Raw genomic sequence first — 24,276 nt, forward strand, 5'->3', positions numbered from 1 at the left:
GGCATAGTTCAGTCCTGAAGCTGTTTTTTGATATCTTCAGGATTGTTGGAAGTGCCACATTTTGTAACAAGCTCTCTGCTAGGTGCTAGGGACACAGAAATCAAGGAGATTGAGACAGTGTTCATGATCTCCTTAGAGCTTATGAATAAAGTGATTTATACCGCCAGCTTGTCAAAGGCTGTTGTTAGCCAGAGTCCTGGGTTAACTAATTGGCATTTGAAAGGATCTTACCTGAGATCGAGTATGTCCTGTGGGTCTTGAACTGTCCTGCGGCTGGTTGTGCTAGTCCCCTTTCTAGATGGGTTGCTAACTTAGTTCACTGCTTCCGGTTTATTTGAAGACCCAAGCTCTTGGTCCTGACTCTGATCCTGGTCTTTTGACTAAACCCAGAGCTGCCGCCTCTTTATTACAGTTTTTTTCCTAACAGCCGAGCCCACAGCGCTGAGCTTCCCTTAAAAAAAGGAGGACCTAAGAATTTGTATGCTTTTTTTTTTTTTTAATATAAGTTTTTTAGAGGCTGGGGTTGTGGCTCAGTGGTAGAGTGCTTGCCTAGCATGTGAAAGGTCCTAAGTTCGATCCTCAGCACCACATAAAAGTAAATACATAAAATAAAGGTATTGTGTCCAACTACAACTAAAAAATAAACTACAACTAAAAAATTGGGGGGGGGGCTGGGGATGTGGCTCAAGTGGCAGCACGCTCGCCTGGCATGCATGCGGCCTGGGTTCGATCCTCAGCACCACATACAAATAAAGATGTTGTGTCCGCAGAAAACTAAAAAAAAAATAATAAATATTAACATTCTCTCTCTCTCTCTTAAAAAAATATAATTTTTTTAGGTGAAGGTGGACATAATACCTTTATTTTATTTATTTACTTTTATGTGGTGCTGAGGATTGAACCCAATGCCTCACACAGGCCAGGTGGGTGCTCCACAGCTGAGCCACAACCCCAGCCCTGGTATGCCTTTTATCAGAAACCATATCCTGAGAAACTCCTCCTCATTTTTAAAGACTCAGGTGGAATGTAACATTCTGGGTGAAACCTGTTCTGTGTGCCCCAGGCAGAGAGTAACATGTATCTTTATAGCTCTCAGCACATCTAATAATCATATTAATAAGGGTAACAAATGTAGTAGTGGTGGTACAAAGGTCCATGTGTCCACTTACTGAGCGTGTCTGTGAACCAGGTGTCATGCTACGTGCTTTACATGCATTATTCAATGCTCAAAGAACCCCAGGGGCGACACCCTTATTATCCTCCATTTATAGATTATATCAGTTAGGAGTTGAGTTCAGCTGCATGTTGAAACCTGTCCAGAGTGGCTTAACCAAATGGTGAACTTATTTTTTTCAAATAACAATAAATTACACAGGCCTGGGTGGGCCTGGGGACTCCTTAGTACCGTTCTTAACGCTTGGCTTTGCTGTTGTGGAGACAAGGTGTCTGCGGCTTCCTGATCTGTGCTCTAGGGAGGAGGAAGGGTGAAGGACAAAGGGCGAGGAGCCTTTTCTTCTTGTGGCATTGTCTTATTAGGTGGGAAGGAATACCCCCTTCCTACATCTCAGTGGCCACACTGTGTTCTGGGGCTACCCTTAGCTGCCAGGGAGCCTAGGAGTTCTTTTTTCTGTTAGAGCAGACTGGCTCTGTTAGTAAGAATAAGTGAATGCTGTTGGGTTGGCAACCACCTCACAAATGAAGAAACTGGGTCTCAGAGCTGCTAAGGTTCTTGTCTGGGTCAGATATCTAGCAGTAAGACTCAAATCCATGCCTGACACCAGAGTCCCTGTTCAGAGTCACCACAATTGTTATTTTCATTTGTTCAACTCTTCCTCCCTAGATGATGTACTGTTGATATAAAAAATACATTTTATTCACCTTGGTATTCCTGATACTTGCTTGTAATTTGTTAAAAGGATAAATGAACAAATCTTAGGCTTGTCATAGTCTCTGCAACTAAAAGTTCTTTCTTTTTAAAATATATTTTAATTTTTAGTTGTACACAATACTTTTATTTTGTTTATTTATTTTTATGTGTGCTGAGGATTGAACCCGGGGCCTCGAACATGCTAGGTGAGTGCTCTACCGCTGAGCCACAACCCCAGGCCCCTAAAAATTCTTTCTAGGAAAATATTCTTTAATGTCCTTTTCCTCTATAATATTTAATAACTACTTATTTTCAAATAAGTAGCTGCAGACATATATAAAAGAAATGATCTTGTCTTTGTGCTGCTGGGCACATTCCTACTGTTCGTAGGCTTCTGTTCTGTTTCATGCTTGTTTACAGAGCATGGTCCAATTTCTCTTTGTTTTGCCAGGTCATTCAAACATTCCTATACTGCATTGCTCTATTTCTTAGGGACTTGAGCGCTACTTGAATAACAATAATTTGAGTCACAGGCAGCTTAGATCCCAAATCTCATTTCTTGCTTGGTCATGGGGCAGCCCAGAAGGACCTAACATCGTTTAATTTTCAGTATTTTGGCAAGGCAGGTTGGGAGGGGAGAAGAATTCTTAAGATACCAGTTCAGTAAGTAAATTTTTCATAAAACCAACTGCTGAAGTGCCCAGATTTAAAAAAAAAAAAAAAGAAAGAAAGAAAAAATAAATAAAAAGAAAGCAGTTTTGTTCCATAGGCCACTAAGTAACATCTTTTTTATTATTATTATTATCTACACATGACATTACAATGATCTTGGCAATTCATACATTTGTATCATTGGGGTATAATTTCTCATTTTCTAATTGTACAGATTGCAGAATCACACTGGTCATAGAGTCACCTATATACATACATCAATCATAATGTCTGCTAAGTAACATCTTGATTTTCCTTGGAAGCCAGGATGCTTGGTTGACAGGATCAGGCTCCATCTGTGTAGGGTACTGCCAACTGGGACCCTTGACTTAGGATGGAGTTAATACACCTCAACAATGAGCTTGCAGGCACTTGGTCTTCCACCTTGGTGATGTTAAGAGATGCCTGGGTGTCTCTTTCCAGCCACTAATCAAATTAGAAGATAAATATTTATTGCTTACTGAGCAGTTAGCATGTTATGCAGTTTAAGTGCTTCATTTGATCTCATTTAATGCTTAGAACAACATCGTGCCTCTTGTTATTGTCATCTAACAAATGAGGAATATAAATCTGAGTGAAATTAAATAATTTGCTTAACACATTGGTTACACCAAAGGGTGACTTGGGGAGTTTGTTCCTTTGAATATTTAGTAGCCCTACTCAAGCCACCTTATATAAAAAGAAAACTCAACAATAGTGATAATGACATTCTTTGATCTTGACAATGCATTTTGCTCACTGTCACTTAAAATGTGAATAAAATGATAATGCTAATAATAGTACCTAACACTTAACGAGTGCTTACCATAGGCCATTCTTTTTTTTAAAAAAAAATTTAGTTATAGGTGGACGTAATACCTTTATTTTATATATTTATTCTTATGTGGTGTTGAGGATCGAATCCAGTTCCTCACACATGCTAGGCAAGTGCTCCACCACTGAGCCACAACCCCAGCCCCATACCATAGGCCATTCTGACCAAAGCTCTTAATTCTTATAACAATCTTTTCAAGAAGGTGTTATTATTCCCCTAATTTTCATAAACTGAGGCATAGAGAGGTTAAGTAGCTTCCATATGGCATAATAATTTGTAATTGGCAGAACAAATATTGTATTACAGCCTAAGAATTAAATACCAAAGTGCTGGCTAGGAAAACCCAGCTTCCAGGAAAGTCCTCCAGTCTTTTGCAACCAGTGTGCAGGCTTTTGCACACCTGTGTAAAGGAACCTTCAGTCACCACTGGGCCAATATTCCGGGCAATAGGTGGTAAAGCCTGGGTTCCCACCTGGGCTGGTCTGACTCCGAAGCAGGGAGTTTTACTTCTGTCCTCTTCCAGCTCTAGCAGTCTAACAGGAAGTCCAAAGGACAAGTTACAGAGTGGCTGCAAAGGATCTTAAAAATCATTTAACCTAGGGTTTGTCAATCTCTGAACTACTGACATTCTAGGCTACATTGCTTCCTTGTGGGGATGTCCTGTGCATGCTAGGACATTGAGCAACTTTCCTGGCCTCTAATCCCTGGATGTCAACAACCCCCACACCACAAATGCAACAGTAAAAAATATATTCAGACATAGACAAATACGGGGATGGCGGAGTTGGAAAGGCACAAATCTGAATCTGGTTGAGAACAAATGATCTAAAGCATCTCATCATTTACCAGATATTGGAGTTGGGGGTCTTAAGAAATAAAGTAACTTTTTAAAGGTAATTAGCAAGGCCAAGACTAGAATCCAGGTCACTCATGCAACATCATCCCAGCCTCCCGCATAATGTACAGGGTACAATATGGAAACCAGAGAAAGTTGAGGCAGTTATTGTCATATAGTCTGGTAGGAGAGAAACTCTACTGCACACACTGCACGAAGCTGATAAGCGATGAAATACTGCGCAGCCAGCAAGGTATAGAAAAGGAATGTGCTCTGGAATCTTGCCAATGGACTACATTTTTGCTGCAGGACTTAAGCTTTAGGTTCATCAATGAAATGGAGTTGATGGTCTGTAGCTCTATCAACAACCTCAAAACGGGTCTGTAAACGAACTGTGCAAAACGTAAAGCTCTTAAAACATAAGTGTTATTAAGATCATCAGGGATATGATAATAATTATCATTAGGGTAAAAGCTCTCAGAACTGGGTGTAGGGGAAGTGTCATTCCCAGACTTGAGATCCCCATTCCTGAGCGGGAGAGAAAGCAGGTAAAGACCCTCCCTACCCCCCACGCCTATCCCCGCCCGCAAAGTGCTCCTGCCCTCCCCAGGAACCTGGGCAACCAGATGGGTGAACTCAGGTCACACAACTCCGCACTAGTCCTGCAGGCGGGAGCGGCTCCCTGGCCCTCGGGCCTCTCAAGCTCCGCCTGCCCCTGGCTACGGCCCCGCCCCGCGAGGAGACGGATGCCGCCCCCTCGGCGCTGGCTGGCATTCCAGCCGCGCCGCGTGTCCTGGACAATCCCGGGCCAGCGCCGGAGATTCCCGAGCTTCCACGATCTCTTCCCGGCCTCCCTCGGGCGGCGGGGACGGAGATTGCCGAGGGGCGCTGGCCCCGCCCCTCCGCGGGCTCGGCCGCCACCGCCCCCTCGCCACAGCCTCCCGCGCGGGCGAGTCCTACATCCCGGTCCCTCCCTCCTCCTTTCTCTCTCCCCGCCTTCCCGGTCCTGCCACAGTGGCGGGTCGGAGGATCCCGGCCAGTCAGCTCGTCCCAGCCTCGCGCCCCTCCTCCCCCAAATAAACAGCCCTCCCCACGCCTCGGGAGCCGGACCGCCCCCTTCCTCCCTTGGCGGCGTGTTGTGAGGGAGAGTGTGAGTGAGCGAGCGCGGGCCGGCGGCGGCCCCGGAGCGCGAGAGGCGGGGCGCGGCGGGCCGGCCGGGCGGCGCGTGTGCGTGCAGGAGCGCGAGCGAGTGCCCGTGGCGACCGCCAGCGGCCCCGCGCCGACAAGCCGGCGGGCGGGCGTGCGGGCGTGCGGGCGAGGGCGGCGGGCGCGAGCGGCGAGGGCGCCGGGCCCGCGCGCACGCACGCACGCACGCGGGGGGCGGGGCAGGCGCGCGCTCGCCTGTCGCGACAGTCGGGGCCGAGGCCCAGGGGGAGGTGGCCTGTCGCGGGTCGCCCGGCTCCCGGAGGCGAGGGGGGCGCGGGCGGATGGCGGAAGGCTCCCAGCCGCAGCAGCCGCCTCAGCTCGGGCCCGGCGCCGCTGCCCGGGGCATGAAGCGGGAGTCGGAGCTGGAGCTGCCGGTGCCCGGAGCGGGAGGAGACGGAGCCGAGCCTGGCCTGAGCAAGCGGCCGCGCACGGAGGAGGCGGCGGCAGACGGCGGCGGGATGCAGGTGACCGCGCGGGACCCGGCGCCCGGTTACCGCGGGGAGCGGGGCGGGGCCGGGAGGGGCGGCCGGGCGCCGCGGCGTGGAGAGGGCAGGGCGGCGGGGGTCCCGGCGGGAGGTGGGCAGGGAGGGCGGGCCGGGGCCTGGCTGGAAGCAGGGGCGAGCACGGCTGGGGCGAGGGGTGCAGGAGGGTCCCGCTCCTGAGGGGTGAGGGGCGGCGGGGGGAACTCGCGGAGGCTCGGGCTGGAGTCCATTTCTTCAAACCCTTCCTTGGTTCCTCGGGAAACAGGGAGATCCAGGGTCTGTTGCCCAGGGGAGAGCAGCTGGGCCGCAGGACGAGGGGACCTGGTGGGAAGGCTCCCAAGGAGGAGCACCTTTGGGGTAGCCCTGGCCCTCGCTGGGATGGGGATGGGGCAGATATTGGAAGGAGAGGCGTGAAAAGCGAAATAGTGAAAAGCCCAAAAGGGATGTGGCTTAGGTTGTGGGTTAAATCAGTGACACGGGGAGTGTGTGAGAAGTACACGGAGTTTGATGGTGGTGTGGGACACCGTGGTGCTCAGTCTCTTTAATTTTGTGGCACATGCTAATGAGTCCGAACAGAGACATAGGATGTATCCCTCCTGTACTTTGCCAGTTGCATCCTGCACCGCTAGGACTCCGAATAGCTCTTTGATGCCTTGGGGTACAAAAGAAAATTTGTAGGGCTATTAGAAGACTGGATTCTGAGTTGTGGACTCAAGGATAAACTGGCTGATTTGGGTAGGGAATGGGGCAGGTATTGATAATGTCAGTTGCTTTGTAGTTTGAGGAAAGGCTTTGAAACCTTAGAGGTTTTGGGATTTGGTCTCTGTTCAGAGAATGCCGTGTTGTAAAATGGTGAGGCTCACCCAGCAGCAGTTGCTTATAGACATGTGCCTAACTCTTAGAATCATAGAATGTTAGAGATAGAAGGGACCAGGGACATCATCATCTTTTCCAGGGGTTCTTAATCTGGGTAGACTTGGAAGACTCTTATGCAGATTAGTTTATGTGCAGTGTTTGGTGGAGAATCAGTTATTTTCATCATTTTTTTGGGGTGGGTTTAAATCCCATCATGTTTTAATCACCTCATTGTATAGATGGGGAATCAAAAGTCCAGAGAAGACTAGTGACTTGCCTAAGGCTACCCAGTTAGCTGGTTGTAAAATTGGAGCTGGATCCTGGTCTTCTCATTCCTATTCTTGTGCTCTCTCCATTACACCACTCTTGGAAATCTCTGCAGTGCTAAAAGACTTCCTGTGCTCTGCTGCCTGCTTTTCAAGGCTTTGCCTGACTTCCTGTGTTAGAGATGGAGCCACACTTAAGCCTTGCATGTTTGTTGTGTGCCTCTTGGTCTCCTTTGCAGTGTCCACCCTGTTACTTCTGTTGGTTTTGGTAAAGTGACCCTCTTGGTGTTTATTTTTGGATTCTTTTTGCTTGTTTTTTTTTTTTGGCCTGCTTTTATTCTCCATGAGAACTCTCTCATGCGCCCTGGAAAAAATTAGAGTGCTACAAGGAGACTTTAGGAGAGGTGGGTTAACGTTGGGTGGAAAGAAGGGGAGACTGGAAGGAAATGCTGGTGAGCATGTGCCATTTGGTGTGTGCATATATCTACATATGCACATAGGTATTCGTTTATTATTTATGTCAGTCATAGCTAATAACGAAATCATAGTTAATGACAAGACCCCTTTCCTTTCCCCCTTTCTGCTTGTGGCCTGTTACTTAATAGTTGCCTTCAAATTAGCTGAGGATAGTGATATTTGGAAGTAGAGCAGTGTATAGGAGCTGTGCAGAGGAAGGGGTACGTTAGGTCCGTTGGGTATAATTGGGCAATATAGAACATCCCATAGAGAATCTTTTTTCCCCCCTTTGTGTATTTATGAATGTTCTTCATTTTTTACTTCATACCTTCTCATTATTGTAGTTCTATGACACTATGTCACACAGGTCTTCAAATCATTGATTTAGCTTGATGCCTTTAACTAGCTTTATGGTTCTAGGGAAATCCCTGATTTGGGGGCTTCTGTTTTCTTAGTTGTAAAATAAATTTTCATATAAGGTCATTTCTAAGTTACCTTCTAAAAAATATAAGCTAAGTTCCTTTTTTTTTTTTAATGGTTCAGGGGATTGAACCAGAGGCCCCCACCATTGACTTACATCCCCAGTCCTTTTTCTGTTTTATTTTGGGACAAAGTCTCACCAAGTTGCTTAGGGTCTCACTAAGTTGCTGAGGCTGGCCTCAAACTTGGCAATTTTCCTGCCCTCAGCATCCCAAATCACTGGGATTATGGTGTGTGCCACCAGGCAGAGCGAAATTCTCTGTCATTAGGGTACATGTGATCTAGATGAAGAGATAAATGGTTAAAATGTTTTAAAAAAGTGTGTGTATGTATATTTAATATTAATTTAACTAATGTTTATTGAGCATCTGCTACACTCTTTTAAACCTAGGGGATATAGTAGTAAACAAAGAAAGACCCTGCTCTCATGGATCTAATATTCTAATGGGAAGTGGTGTCTAATAAAGATGACTATTGTTAGGTGGTAATAAGAATTAAGAAAACTTAAGCAGGGAAAGAAATAGAGAATGATGAAGATGGTAAAGGGGGACATCTCTGTAGGGCCCTTTGAATGAGGTAAGCAACCAGCCATTCAGGATGGGAGGAGGGACCTGGGGATGTAGTTCAGTGGTGAAGTGCCCCTGGCTCCATTCCCAGTACCAAACACAAAAGTTTGAGGGAAGAGTTCAGAAATGCTCATAAGCCCCATGTAAATATCCTCTGTAAGAAGCTTCATGTCATCAGTGTTTTTGTCTTAAAGAATGTGCTTTTTCTTATATCCTAGCACAGTGGAGTTTTTCTGAAGTCCTAGCTCCTTTCTCAATAAAGCCTTCCCTAACAGCTTGGTTCATACTTGTTAGGCCTTGCTTTTGCCTCCTGATATGTTGACTCTTACTTATGCATTATCTTTTATTATCCCTAATGGCTTTATTCTTCTTATTTCCCTAGTAAGATTGTAAGCTCCCAAAAGACAGGAACTGTTTCCTTTGTGTTTGTCTTCCATAATAACTTGACAGATTCTGGTACATGTAAGTGCTCAGTGCTTGTTAAATTGAAGCTTAAAAAAGAATCATGAAATTCTTGGGTGAGGGTACCATTGCAAAATCCCCCAATCCCTTTTAGTGCCAAAGGGATTAACTGCTTTTTACAGAAAAAAGTCATTTACTGGGGTTAGTTTTCCAAGGCTACTTGCTAACTGGAACTGCATCTGGCAGCTTCAGATTCCAAAGCTGAACTCTGTTGGGTTGCAGCCTCTGAGCTTTTGGAGTGAATCATTACTTCTCAAAGTGAAGCTCAAGGGACTCCAGAGGGTCCCTGATGCTTGTTTTATAATACTTAAGCTCCGAAGGAACCTTAGGGAGGAGAAGCACTGTGGGTGCTTTCAAAGCAGTATACAGAATCTCTGTGCAGGTGGAAGAGGAGTTAGTGCATCCCTGGAAAGATAAATCTTGATATATATATATATATGTGTATGTGTGTGTGTGTGTGTGTATATATATATATATGTTGGTACTGGGGATTGAACTCAGGGGTGCTTAACCACTGAGCCACATCCCTAGCCCTTTTTTGTGTTTTATTTAGAGACAGGGTCTCACTGAGTTTCTTATGGCCTCCCTAAATTGCTCAGGCTGGCTTTGAACTTGCGATTCTCCTGTCTCAGCTTTCCAAGCCAGTAGGATTACAGGCGTGGGACACCTTGCCTGGCTCAGCCCTGGAAAGAGAGAAATAGAAAAACCTGAATCATGGAGCAGGAGAGATGAGACATTCAATTTGAAAATTGAAATGTGGTTTGAGAAATGTAGTTAGTTCTTGAGGATAGAACTTGGAAACAATTTACTTAAACTTGTAGAAAGTTAAATGAGGGGGCTGGGGATGTGGCTCAAGCGGTAGCGCGCTCGCCTGGCATGCGTGCGGCCCGGGTTCCATCCTCAGCACCACAATACAAGCAAAGATGTTGTGTCTGCCGAGAACTAAAAAATAAATATTAAAAAATTCTCTCTTTCTCTCTCTCTTAAAAAAAAAAAAGTTAAATGAGTTATATGTGTAGATGTTAGAAGTTCATTTCACCTAAGTAGGTCTGATGTGTATGAAACTTAGGTACAGTCAAATATGCTGGGAAATGAATTCTTTTGGTTACTTTTCTAGTGATATAAACAATTCAGTTATATAAGAATTATATTTTTGTTCAGCTTTCTAGGAACTTTGCTGTATAAGGTAAGATACATCTTAATGATTGCTTATAGCTTTCAGCAAAATGCTTTATATGGCAGTGAAGTCAGTAGCTTTCTGACTATATTATCAGTCAGTCAGTCCAGCTATGTGGGGTTAGCACTTGTTCATGTTATCAGATAACTCTAGTAGCAGGGAGACTTTCTTCCTGGTATCAGGGAAAGGGTTCCGGGGAGTGTATACTTGCTTTGTGGGTGCTGTGTTTGTTGACTAGCCCGTCTTCCCACTTGTTTGTTACTGGGTTTATTTCCTTTTAGGTGGCTCTCTCTCTTTGGACCCTCATTTGGGTATTTGGGGCTGATGCTGAGCATCGTGCTGCCTTGAGTAGAGTTATACAAAAACATGCTTTCCTTACATGTAATTTCATGAGCAGTATCTCACTAAATTTTTTCACATTTCATTTCTGCCTTAGTCTTCTGAGGCTGCTGCATCAAAATACCATAGACTTAACAGACATTTATTTGTCACAATTCTTGGTTGGGAAGTCCATGGTTAAGGTGCCAGCAGACTTGGTGTCTGGTGAGGTCTGGCCTCCTGGCTTGTAGATGGCACCTCCTCACTGCTCACATGGCCTTTGCTCATTCAGCTTTTGCTCAGCACGTAGTGAGAGAGGTAGAGCAAGTGAAGAAGCTTTTCTGAGAAGGGTACTTCTCTTGTCATGGTGGTCCTACCCTCATGACCTCATCTAATCCTGATTATCTCCCCAAGGCCCCATCTTCAGGTACCATCATGTTGGGGGTTAGGACTTCAACATGTGGATTTTGTGAGGACAGAAGCATTCAGTTCATAACACTACCAGAGTGGTAAACTGAGATTATTGTAGTTGTAGATGGAGAAATTGAGGTACAATCATGTAAAAATTACTAATTATTTTAAAGCCTTACACAGAAGCCTGGGAATGTAAAACCAAGGATGTATTTGAGAAGGAGAAAGTTATCTCTGAGTTGAAAATAGAATTATTCTTCAGGGTGACTCCAGAGATGAGCATGAGTTTGTCTTGACTCCCTTTCCCATCTTCTAGCCACCTTTTCATTTTTCCTCTATTACACTGATGTGTGAATACAACAGAAGCTAACTGGAGATTTAACTTCCATTTTGTTATAAAGCAGGCTGGTGCAGAGAGGCCTCAAAATTACAGGACTTCGGAGGAAGAAATTCAGTATACTACTTAGTGTAAACAAGAATGTTGCAAGTGGATCTTAGGTTTGTCATCTGTTAGGCTATCAGTTGGATGTTAGGCTTTAATAATTTGCAGAAACAATAAGACAGCCATTTTAGTGACTGGGATTGTTTGAATTTTTGTTGTATGTTTGCAAAGCAACGTTTCTATTCTGGGTACATGTGCGTTGTCTTCAGAGGCAGGAGGGAAGAGCCTTGGAGATGATGGAAAGGAAACGGCAGTAACTGGAGCAGGAGCAAACAGATGGAGCAAGGCATGGCAAGTGCGTCTGGTGTTTTAGGTGGCCCCTAGGAGTATAGAGTTTCTTATTCTCCTCCCCTGCAGCCCCAGTGTGAGCAGGCAGCTTACATGGCTAAGGTTTCATTATCTAATCCATCACAGATCAGCTTGAGTAAACCCATTGGCTGGCGCTGATCTAGTTAGGAGGGTAGTGCAAAGCTGCTTGAGCCAGGATTGGGACAAATCGGATCAGGACTGCCATGTGAATCCTGGACATATTTCTGTAATTTGGGCTGGTAAAGTAGTTTGGGAAATCACTCGAGAGTGAGTGAGCAAGCAGTCAGCACTGAGTTTTTTTTCAAACATTGTCTTGGGGACTTGGGAAAGTATGGAGGATATATATTTCTCTGTAGGATAGCCAAGTTGCTTTGAGTATTTGAGCTTGAACATTTTTTTAATAGATATTTTTTTGGTTATTGATAGATCTTTATTTTATTTATTTTTATGTGGTGCTGAGAATCGAACCCAATGCCTCATATGCCAGGCAAGTATGTTACCGCTGAGCCCAGCCCCAGCCCCAGCTGAACATTTTTGATCACTAATGCCCAGGAATGACCTTTTTAGTAGCATTTGGGGATTGCAGTTTGGATCGCTCAGTTGTTACTGACCTCTCTGAGAGGCCCTTAATCTGAGACTCTAAGATAGGGTTACCTCTTTGGTTTTAAAAGGAAGATATTGTTACTATTATTCCCAGCCTTAATTTTTAAACATATTTGTGATCCATATGTACTTTACATATGGTATAGGATAGAAATACACCAATTAGAGTTTCTCATACTTGGATGTGAGTCCTCACTTCTGCATCTAACAACTTGATAGCTTTAACAAGATATTGAACATCTGAGTTCTTGTTCTCATATCTGCGAACTGAGAAAATGAATACATACTCTTATGTGCTACTACAGTGAGTAACTGAGATTATTTGAAGTGCCTATCCTGGAACTCAGCGCTACATGTTTATCTCTTGCTTTCCTTATATCCTGCTGTACAGCACTCAATAAGTTCCTGCTTATTGCTTGATCAGCATGGAGTGGTTAATGTGCTTCCGACTGATTAAGTGCCAGAGTTAGGAATTTGTAGAGATGAGCAGTGTGTTAAACTGAGAAACCTCATTTGCTTGTGGGGTGGGGGCAGAAATGTAATGGACTTGGTCACTGAAGTCTCTTTTGTTAGAGGGAGGTGAAACATTTCATTCTTTGTTAAGGAGTGGAAAGACTACTGAAGTATCACCCTTCCTGCGCTGGAGATGCAGATATTTCATGAAACCCAAGGGAGCTCTGCTGGAAGAGTGGGTAACAGATTCACTGGCTGTTTTAGGGTATGTGTTTTAGGAACAGTGAAAATGTTGTCTTTCAAAATTTTAAGATATGTTGGTTAAATATGTTGCATCAAGTAAGTTGGTTTTGTTTCTTGCAGTGCTAGGGATTGAACTCAGGTACATGCTAGGGGAGTGCTCTACCACTGATGCCCAAGTAAATGGCATCTTTTGTTCTCATTTTGGCTTATGGAAACAGAGCAGGGATGCCTGTGTGTTGTCTCTTCATCTTTTCATATCCACTCGCCAGACTGCTAACAGAGGGATCTATTACAAAGAGTGAATCTGTTATTCCTTGCTTAAAATCTTTTGAAAGTTCATGTTGATCTCAGGATGAAGTCCATTCTCTTGTTGAGCCTACCAGGCCCCTTTGACCTGACATCTGCCTATTTTTGTAGCCCTATCTCTTTATACACTCCACCTTTAAGTGAGCATAATGTGCCACTCAGGTAATTCACTGTTGTTTCTGTGCCTTTTAACTGAAATTCTCTCTCTTTTCTCTTTCTCCTTCTGCCCCACTTCCCCCCATTTGTAAAATGAGTCAGTTTGGATATTGTTACCTCCTGGATGCCTTTTATGACTCCCATTCTGCCCATACTCCTGTTTTCCAAAATATCATGTCTGTAGCTCCATTATAGGACTTTTTAGATTACCATTTGATCAAATGTGTGCCCCCTCCACCCCTGCCCAAATGGTGAAATTCTGAAGGGATCTTTTGGGATCCATAGGGTTTAGCACTGTGCCTGAGTCGAAATAATGAAGAAACCAGTGTTTTTGTCAAATTGATCTTTGTCTTCCTGCTTCTCATTTGGGGCCTGCAGACGTCTTTAATTGTTTTTCCAGATTTTCCCTGAGGGGTCTGGTCTGGCCCTGGGTCTGCTTTCTAGCACATGTGAAGCCTAGGTGTTGGTTGATATTGTCACCTGATGTTTTCACTGGCATCAGGGTTAAAGGTGAGAGAGGCTTTCTGAAGACAGAAGCTGGGGTGGAATTTAACTGCCGAATGTGTTGGGTGGGCATGGCAACCTGATATTTAGTTTCCTGTGCTCAAATATTAATTGAGTGCACGTGTGTATGTGTAAAAGCGCCTTTGTGATAGTGTGGTTAAGGAAAAAGGAGGAACCACACAAATGATGGGGGCAGTTAGAGCTAATGTGTTCCAGTTCATTGGAGCAGACTGTTGATCTACCTTTTCACAGCGTTGCTGAGGGTTCTGGGGTGTTGCAGTTCATATTTTTATCACCATTTGGGAATAGAATCATTTGATCAGCCATGGACCTTAACCTTCCCGTCCCTGATCAGTGAATTTCATTAGATATTATTGCTTGTTTTTATGGATCCAGGAAAAATAATAATTTGAGACAAAATATATACTGTTTTTCAGATCACTCCTATTGGTTATATTTGAAAAAGAGCAAGTTTGATAGAATTCCTTTACATCTCAGCTTTGGGGATAGATTTATAGAAGTATTTTACAAGAATTCTGCTCTTAGGCTGCTGTTCTCCCTTCCCCCTTCACTTTTAGCTTCTGGTTTTGGCTCCTGAAGAATTCTGGCCTGTTCTCCAGTTTGGAGCTTTCCCTTGTTAGTGTGCTATGGGCCTTCATAGAGGCGAGTGGTTATATTTTGTAGTCCCTCTGGGTTTTTAGATTTGGAATGAATAAACAAATTCAAAGAAGAGAAATGAGAGCGAGAACTGCCTGCAGTGTCACCTCCTCCTGATGTATTCTGTACTGTGTGGCATCTAGAAATTTTACCTGAGAATTCATGATAAATACCTCTTATGAAATAGATGGCAGTCATGGATAGTCAGATGATAATGGTTGAATAGCTTCTTAAAAACCTATTTTCCCAAGGGAGGAAACTGAGCCTTTGAGGTTTAGACTTCCACATGGGTGTGTTCAACCATAATACGTGGGTTTTTAAGGACCTAAGTCCTCAGATAAAACCCTAGTATGTGGGATTTTTCCCACATAGAGTCTGGTTCCTTGGTTTTTCCTTTGTTGAGGAAAAGACATTTTGCACTGGATACTGAATATTTTATTCCAGGCATGGGTTTAGAGGAGGCATACTGTTTATTTTCTTTCTGGCTATATTGATTTTTGTCAGATCCTAATTGGAAATAGCACAAGCAAAGCGTGATTTATCCTGAGGGATGGATGGGTGATTGTGGGACTCTCCCAACTGTGGGGATTGGGAAGGGGGCACAGGCGGTACAAGCAGAACTAGAGGTACTGCAGGCAGGTCCTGTGGGGTCCCAGGGTGGCCTCCAGCTATTGCTGGAGTTGGAATGCTTAGGGAACAGAGGCTCATGGGAAGTTCTTCCAATTACTTTATTTTGGGCAGCTTTTTCCTTTGCAAATTGGCAGCTGTTTGGAGGAGGGGACATTAATTGCTGACAATCAGAATGTTTTCTAAAGCAGACCTATAGGGATTATTTTAGGGATTAATTTCAGGGGTATGTGGTTTGTCCTGAGACAAGAGGACTTTGGTTTCATTTCCCTGGAACTTGGTGGGTCTTCTCGATGGGGCTGCTGTATTTATCTTGGACTCTTAGGCAAGTAGAAAAGCAGCTGCATAGTTAGCCCTTGTTGCATGGAGCTTAGTTTCATAGGTCATCCTGTCCTGGGCATTTTTTTATAGTCATTTTTACAGCCTAAAGTTCGTTTTCCGTTTTTCTTTTCTTTTTCTTTTTTTCCTTCTGCAGTTCAGTGCTTCACAGAAATTCTTGGGAGGGTGAGTAATAATTTTGGGTAGAAGGCAGGAATTGTAGATCTTTGTTTAGCTTTTCCCCCTTTTTATCCCCTCCCTTTGGCAAAGGCATCTGCAAAGGAGATTCCTTTATCCCCTAGTCAGACAGTCCTTGTCCCCTGATCAGTCTGAATATGTGGCTTTGACAGCTTTCACCTGCTGTTTCTTGGTTTCTAGGGGATGGGTTGTGTGATTTCAAAGCAAAACTGGAAAATTGGAAGATGTTTTGTGGTGGCTTGCAGGATCTACAAAGCTTAACTCATTGGTTTGCACTTCGTTCAAGCTTGCAGGAACACTGTCACTGTCAGTGACTGGCCCAGTGGGTTTGAGGACTTGATTGGAACTTCAGGAAGTCTCCACAATGGCTGCCTCTCAACAGTGGGAGCTTTGGCAAAGCCTATAGGGAGTTGGTAGTACTTGTTTTGAAAGTATGAGCCAGGTTTGTTCTGTACATCTGTCTGTGAAAGAGAAGCAGCTTGTTTAAAAGAGTAAAAAGTAATGCTAGGAAACTGTCCCTTGAGCAGTTCATTTCATATGTGCATAGCTGTACTACATGAACTCACATACAGACTTTACTGCATACTCTCTATATATGAACTGAGAGCCATAGTCTGATTACTAATAAGCTGATTTGACTAGTATTAATTTTACTTAGGACTTTGAGGTAGTTCTGATCAGATTCAAAAGGTCTCTCTGGATTTAGACGTTTCTGTTGGACACAAGATGCTGCCTATTGCTCATTATAGATATCTTTTGTCTCCTTATTTGTTTGTAGGTCTTTAGCTGCTTGTATTACTGATGAGATCTTCTTGCTGCAGTAGTCTGATTTTGAGCTGGCCGGGTTTTACAGTGGTGTTAGAGATCAGTTGGTTTACTTGGCATTACCTGCCTCCAGACATTAGCATTAAAGCATGTTACTGCATGCTGCAGCAGCCTTTCAGAAAGATGCTTATCAGGGGCCATTAGTGATTTTTGTCAGTTGTATAAAAATGCTGTGATTAATAGATAACTCTGATTCTGTGTGTGTGTGTGTGTGTGTGTGTGTGTGTGCGCGCGCGTACAATTTCTCTTTATGCTTACTTTGCATTTTTCTCTCTAAGGGTAGTTGGAGTGTTATCCTGTAGGCTTTGCTTTTCAGTCCTGGAAAGTCTATTTTAAGAATTCCTTATTTGATTTTCTTGGGCTTGCTGGAGGGATTATTTATCCTTTTTGGATTTTAGCTTCACTATGAATTATTTGGTTTAACAGTATCCCAGAGCTTGAATGCTTGACCTAAAAAATTTGGTCAAACATTCTGTTTTAAGCAAGGACATTTATGTTATTTGGAGTATCCCAAGCTGTATTCCATCCATTGCTTGTGTGTGTGTGTGTATGTGTGTGTGTGTGCATGTGTGTGTGCATTGTTGGGGGTTGAACCCAGGGCCTTGCTTGTGCTTGCACGTGTGCCATCTCTGAGCTACATCCCCAGCCCCCCCCCTTTTTTTTTTTTAAATTTATTTTACTTTTTTCAGTTTTTGGTGGACACAGCATCCTCATCCTATTCCATGTGGTGCTGAGGATAGAACTCAGCGCCCCGCACATGCCAGGCGAGAGCGCCACCACTTGAACCACATCCCCAGCCCCTCCCCAGCCCTTTTTATTTTGAGTCAGGGTCTTTCTAAATTGCCTAGGCAGACCTCAAATGTGTGTTCCTCTTGCTTCATCCTCCCAAGTCACCAGGCCCAACCCATTGCTTACTCTTTGAGAAATCATAGGTGTCATTCTGCCAAAAAAAAAAAAAGGGTCAAATAACCTTGGAAATTAGAACTACATTTTTAAAAGAACTATCACATTGTACTTTTGTAAGCAGATGTTGTGACTGAGGTTTTATGCAGCATTTTCTAAACTGACTTAATGAGAACAAACACACACACACAAAAACCAAACTGACTTAATCAAATCAGGATTTCTGCCCAAATCTCCTAGTTCTAAGTTAATTCCTAACACTAAATTCATAAAAATATATTTAGTGAAATATCTCCCTCTCATCACTATTTTCCTTCTGCCCTGTCCCTCTTCAAACAAGCAGCCACTGTTACTTGTTTGTGTTTTTCTTCCTCCTCTTTTTTTTTTTTTTTTTTTTTTTACAAACAGTAGCATACTTTACACGTCCCTTGTTCTTTTCATTTACTGTATCAGAGGTTAATTCTTTTGTGTAATAGTATAAGTTTTCATTAATGGTTTGTTTTGTGTGTGTGTTATGCAGAAAAGCTTAACCACTCCAAGATCAGAAGAGTAGAATGGCATTGCCGGCAAATAGTTATGAATTAAGTCTGAGGTTTCCACTTCATAGCCATTAAGTTACTTACCTTAAGCATCAGCTTCTTTTGTAAAATATATTATGGATTAATAACGTTTAAGGGATAATGTATGTAATGTGCTTAGTTCAGAGTAGATGTTCAGTATATAATAGTTGTTTTTATTAATATTACCTAGCTCTATTTTCTTGTACCCCAGTGCTGTTTGAATTCCTTCTAGGCAGGAATCTGTGTATCCTTGGCCTTTCCATCAGTGCCAGGGATATAAAATAAGAATTCAGTAAATAAGAACTCAATTAAAACGTGATTATAAAAAAGTCAACCTTGGGCTGGGGTTGTAGCACAGACATGGATCACTTCCCTAGCACTCGTGAGACACTGGGTTTGATCCTCAGAATCACCCAAAAATAAATAAATAAAGGTATTGGGTCCATTTACAACTAAAAAAAAAAGTCAAACTTTATATAGTTCTAAAACTTTCCTTAATAATTTCTGTTGCTTAATAATTTTTGTAATTGTAGAACTGAATTTGAAGCATGGTGACTAAAATCACACAAAATATGCAATATTTAAGTTCATATTTAAGTTCAATATTTAAGTTCATATTGTCTTTTTTTTGGCTACTGGGGTTTGAACTCAGAGGCACTCGACCACTGAGCCACATCCCAGCCCTATTTTGTATTTTTTTTAGAGACAGGGTCTCACTGAGTTGCTTAGTACCTCGTTTTTTACTGAGGCTAGCTTTGAACTTGCGATCCTCCTGTTTTAGCCTCTTGAGCCAATGGGATTATGGGCATGCACCACTGTGCCCGGCTGGTCTTAGTCTATAAAAGGCTTTCACATTGATTATTATTTATTGCCTACAACAGCTCTGAACAATAGGTGATTCTTCTTGTTTATCAGCTGGTGAAAATACACCTTTAAGCTTTGTGACTAGGAAGCAGCAAAGCTGATACTCCTCCCCAGATCTTGTGGCTCTTTATCCAGTGATTTCTTGTGGCCTCTTGGACTGGAAGGGTATGGCTGATGAGGAATGGAGCAAATAGGTACTTTATTGTCCTTGCATATCACAAATGTAATATTGAAAACGTTTTATATATTATTTGATGGTTGATTCCCATAGAACTTGAAGTTAACATTGACCCCCAGTTTCTTTCTTTAGTACTTTTTGGATCACGCCAGTGTTTTGAATTGGGATTTTGTTAAAATTTATTGCATACTTCCAAGTTCTGGCCATTGTATTAGGAATTTTATGTGCTTATCTGACTTTCCTATGGTTCATATTTAAGGGAAGTTAAATGGGATAATTAGTTATGGATGTATGACAGTTTGTTGTTGTTTGTTGGTTTTTTGGGGTCTCAAAATTATTCCATCTCATCGGGTGCAGTGGTGCACGCCTGTAATCCCAGTGGTTTGGTAGGATGAGGCAGGAGGATTGCAGGTTCAAAGCCAGCCTCAGCAGCTTCTCAAGGCCCTGAGCAACTTAGCGAGACCTGTCTCAAAATAAAATTTAAAAAAAAGGACTGGAGGGATGTGGCTCAGTGGTTAAGTGTCCCTGAGTTCAATCTCTGGTACCAAAAACAAAACAAAACAAAAACCCCATCTTTGAATTTTACTTATTTATTTGAGTTATTAAGAAGTGGTTTATTCTGGCTTACAATTCTGGTCCATGGTTGAGGGGCCACATCTGATGATGGCCTCCAAGCTGGCAGAGTCCTGAGGGAGCACAAGGTATCACATGCAAGAGATGGAGTGTGGGTGCCAAAGTGCCTGTGGGGGAGGCATTGGGGGGAATGGCAGGCTCGCTTATAACAGTCTGCTCTCTCCAGTATTGGTCTAATCCCACCAGAGCTAGTACCTTGAAGGACTAGCTGTTCGTAAAGGTGATTTGTCTCTAATTTTATTTTTGTTCAAATTATGCATCAATCAATAGATTGATTATGGTGGGTTGTATGAAATCAACATCAAAGACATGTGGAAGTTATCTGTAATCACAAGGTCCAACCTTCTGCTTTAGTTAGGGAAAATAATGTACTCTTTTTTATAACAAGATAGCACAGGCTCAGAATGTGACAACAAGTAATAAGCTCAAATATTTGGCTTTAGCACCTTTTGTTTCTTAATCTTTTTACTACTTGGTATGATTTTTCTGAGAGTTTCTTGTATGAAGTTCTATTTTTTTCTTCCTCTTTCATTTTAAGCATGTAGTATATTTACCAGATTAATGACTTAAAACACACATTAAAGAGTAAAAAGTCCTCTTCCTCTTCCTGGCTACTTATTTTCTCTCCTTGTATAGAACCAGTGTGGTTAGTTATCTGGGTATCCTTCCAGAGATAATTCCTGCATAGTATTTCTCCCACCTTTTTTAAGAACTCAGATAATAGTATCAATATGCATACTGTTCTGTACTTTGGTTTTCCCTCTGTTTGGATAGCTTGCATACTGTTCTGTACTTTGGTTTTCCCTCTGTTTGGATAGCTTCCTATCAGTTTGATTTTTTTTTTTTCCCTCTTTTTGTTAGCTTTCTGGAATTAAGATTATTCTGTTTTGGTCTACTAAGATGACTGTGTCTGATTGTCTCTGGTATAGCTGACCTATTAGTATAGGACCTCATATGGTATGATTCTTTGTTTTTATGGAATTATGGAATCACAATGTCAGAGACCTAACCTGTATCTCTGTTCTTTCACATGAATACCCTACAAATCCTTGAATCATGTTATTTTCTAGGGATGTCTTAGTAAAAGATAGATAGGTGTGCTCAGTTTTCCAACTCCCAGTCAGCTGCTCCTGGTCTGTTTTTGACTAGTGGGCACATCTTGGGCCAGATATCCTATTTATCATTGAGTTACTAATGATACTCAGAATCTGCCATGAGTCGATGCACATGGAATCTAACTATAGTGTGATTTTATTCATTATGACATCTTGACATATCCCAAGTACCCAGCTTTATCTTGATTGAATGTCACTGCTGTCAGAAGGCTGTTCAGTGAACCAAGCATGGTGTGGAATTGTGAAAAAGGAGAGTTGAGTTCCTAATAGGTGTTCCCATTTCGGCAGCCATAAATTGCCATTAGCTGCATGTGATGCTTGTATTTGTGGAAAGCCCACAATTCTCTTCTTCCTCAGCATATGGCTTCTCTCTGACTGAGCTTGAGGGGAAATAAGTAGATATGGCTCAACAAACAGAGAATTTAGTTTTTTTTTTTTTTCCTGTTTCCTGGACAGTAGTGGATATTCAGACAAAGAATTAGATTTCAAGCTTAGGCTTGATTCTAGCTCAGTTAACCTTTACAGACTTCTGCATTCAAAGATATTAAATAAAGGTGCTTTTCACAGTTGGCTTCTGCAGTAGACCTTTGTTTCCATGAGTGAATTATAGAGGAAGCAGCATTCCAGTTGCTTGGGGAACGTTTGGGCATAAAAACAAAGGGATGTGGTGTGCCTCACATTCTAGAAGGATGCTGGTCTCCCCTCAGTCCAGTCTCTTCATACCATTTTTGTGGTGTCACGGTTCTGTAGTGGATAAATTAGGCCTTCTTGGTCTCTGTAGCCTGAGTCATACAGGTTAGTGCTCCTGCCCCAAGCAGTCCCAGATGCTGTGTTGTGTCGCTTATTGCTTTTTTCTTCACACCCAGTATAAGGTTTCCAAGCATTTGTGCAACGTGATAGCAGAAAGCGCCTGTCTAGCAGCTGAGAGATGGGTTGTCAGGTGGCTCACGTTACTCCATGATCCTGATAAGAGCCAGCTATCCAGGCTAGTGGCTGCTGAAGCCACTGGGAGCCATATTGCTAGTGCTATACTCAGCAGGGGTGGTGGTGTAGGCCTCTGCGGTGTTTTAGGATCCCAAGAATGTCCCCTAGGCAGCCCGAGGGGTCTGGACAGTATCTCTAGGGAAATAGCACATATTGGAGTAGAACTTGCCTTTGAGGAGATAGGTATTAGGAAATGGTGGCACACAGGAGCTGGAGAAGTACCAACATAGGAAATGTAAAATGTGGACCTGAGGAAAAGAAATGATATTTTCTCATTTTCTAAACCTGAAACTGTTGAGGAATTTATTGAGTTCTGTAGTACTGTACCTGGTGATTTGAATTTGCAGTGGGGCATGGATGTATACATAATTTTAATAGAGGTATTCACAGAGTATGTTAAGGCGAGTGCTTTAGTGATACATATTCTGTGCATTACTTTATCAGAGTAGTTATATTGTAGTGAAATACTGGGGAAAAAGGATCCATTCTGATATCAGATTGCCTACATTCAGTTTCTGTCTCTATTCCTATTTAGCTGTGTGTCCTATAGGCAACTTACTTAACTCTTCTGTGCATAAGTTTTTCATTTGTAGGATTGAGAAAGTGGTAGTTTCTATCTCATAAGGTTGTGGTAAATGAGTTATAATACCATGGATATAATGTGCTTGCTCCATAGCAAGTGCAGTTTAAATGTTATTTGTTATCATGTTGGTTGTTACAGCACAAAGCAGGGGCACCAGAGACCATGACAATGAATGCCGAGTAGAGGTATGGGGAGTTCAGTATTTATTGTACTTACTGCAAGATTTTTAGCATTATCTATTGCCAGGTATTATACAGAAACCTGTGAGTGATGACTAAGTCAGTGTTTGTAAAGTTGTGTAAAAAGAATATTGATGTGAGAAGCTTTGGTATCTTATGGAGATTTCAGAGGAGGAATCTATTTAATATTCCTCTGGAAGTGACATTGGAGGCCCTTCGGCTTTCTTGGCATTCTGAAGATAGACTGAATACTTTAAGGTAGGATAATGCTTGGGCTGGGGCTGTAGCTCCATTGCAGAGCGCTTGCCTAGCATGCTTGAGGCACTGGGTTCAGTCTTCAGCACAACATAAAAATAAACAAGTAAAATAAAGGCACTATGTCCATCTACGACTACAATAAAATTTAAAAAAGGTAGGATAGTGCTTAACTACTTCAGACAGGTATGAATCATTACTGTTTTTTGTTTTTTTTAAACTCTTAGGAGAAGCCATTTTATATTATAATCATTTCATCTACCCATCCTTGTTTTCTTCCCTCTTTTCTTCTCTAAAAGAGAAAAATTGCTAATATTTTAAGCACTTTCATTGTTCTTTATATTAGAAGTTAACTTTTTATATTGTGTGGAAGGGTTCCTTCTTGATCATTCATTTGGTCATCTGACATTTGAATGCTTGTAAGATGCTAAAGACGTGGTTAGAGAGTTAAGGAATGTTCTTATGGAACTTGAGGCTTATCGGAGGAGGTGTAGGGAACAAGTATACATTAGAATAAAAATTTGATAACAATATATTGATAAGGCTGTAAGTAGAGAAATAGGTACTCATATTGCTTGGGTGAAAAGTCATGAAATGTATGGAGTATATACGGATTCTTTGACCCAGCAGTTCCATCTAGGGATTTACTGTACCGGTATGCTTGCATCTGTGTGGAATAATATACACCATAGCATTATTTTAAATAGTAGAAGGTTGTGGGCCTGGGGTTGTGGCTCAGTGGTAGAGCACTCACCTAGCATGTGTGAGGCCCTGGGTTTGATCCTCAGCACCACATAAAGATAAGTAAATAAATGTATTATGTCCATCTACAACTAAAAAATATTTAAAAAAATAAATAGTAGAAGGTTGAAAAAAGTGCTGTTTGACAGGAATTCAGAATAGATACAGAACACTCTCTAAATACCTCAAGTCTAAAAGTCACAGTTTGGAAAAGTAGATAGTTTTGCTGTTCTTTCTGATTTTTTTTTGCCAAGATACATAAGACTTTTTTTTTTTTAAAGGTAGAGAGAGTTGATTTATTTATTTTATTGTTTATTTATTTTTTAGTTTTAGATGGACACAATATCTTTATTTTATTTTTATGTGGTGCTGAGGATCGAACCCAGTGCCTCACGCATGCCAATCAAGCATGCTATCACTTGAGCCACATCCCAAACCCCATAAAACTCTTTCTTGATAGCAATAATTGCTTCTGGGAAGGGCCCCTGAATGATGGAGGAATAGAGCTGTGGGTGAAGAATTAATGTTTATTGTATACCTTTTGTGCCTTTTATATTATAGTGGTCCTCCCATGTCCAAGAGGATATGTTCCAAAACCCTCAGTGGATGCTTGAAACTGTGGATAATAGGATAATACCAAACCCTGTATATACTATGTGTTTTCCTGTACATACATACCTATGATAGTTTAATTTATAAATTAAGCACTGTAAGAGATTAATGATAACTAATAA

The 24,276-nt window shown here is 42.3% G+C and overlaps 1 protein-coding gene across 19 annotated transcripts in view; it reads left to right on the forward strand.

Annotated features, from left to right (window-relative positions):
- Positions 1-5,645: 5,645 nt before the first annotated feature.
- Rbfox2 (RNA binding fox-1 homolog 2) overlaps positions 5,646-24,276 on the forward strand; it is a 267,272-nt gene continuing 248,641 nt past the window's right edge. For all 19 annotated transcript variants that reach the window (XR_011707033.1, XM_071609518.1, XM_071609522.1 and 16 more), the window contains exon 1: positions 5,646-5,897. Coding sequence is in view for 18 of the 19 variants with exons in the window: in XM_071609518.1 (XP_071465619.1) it covers positions 5,715-5,897 (183 nt within the window). In the remaining variant the exon portion in view is untranslated. The remainder of the gene's footprint in view (positions 5,898-24,276) is intronic.

This window comes from Marmota flaviventris, chromosome 3 (genome assembly GCF_047511675.1).
Source record: "Marmota flaviventris isolate mMarFla1 chromosome 3, mMarFla1.hap1, whole genome shotgun sequence".
NCBI lineage: Eukaryota > Metazoa > Chordata > Mammalia > Rodentia > Sciuridae > Marmota > Marmota flaviventris.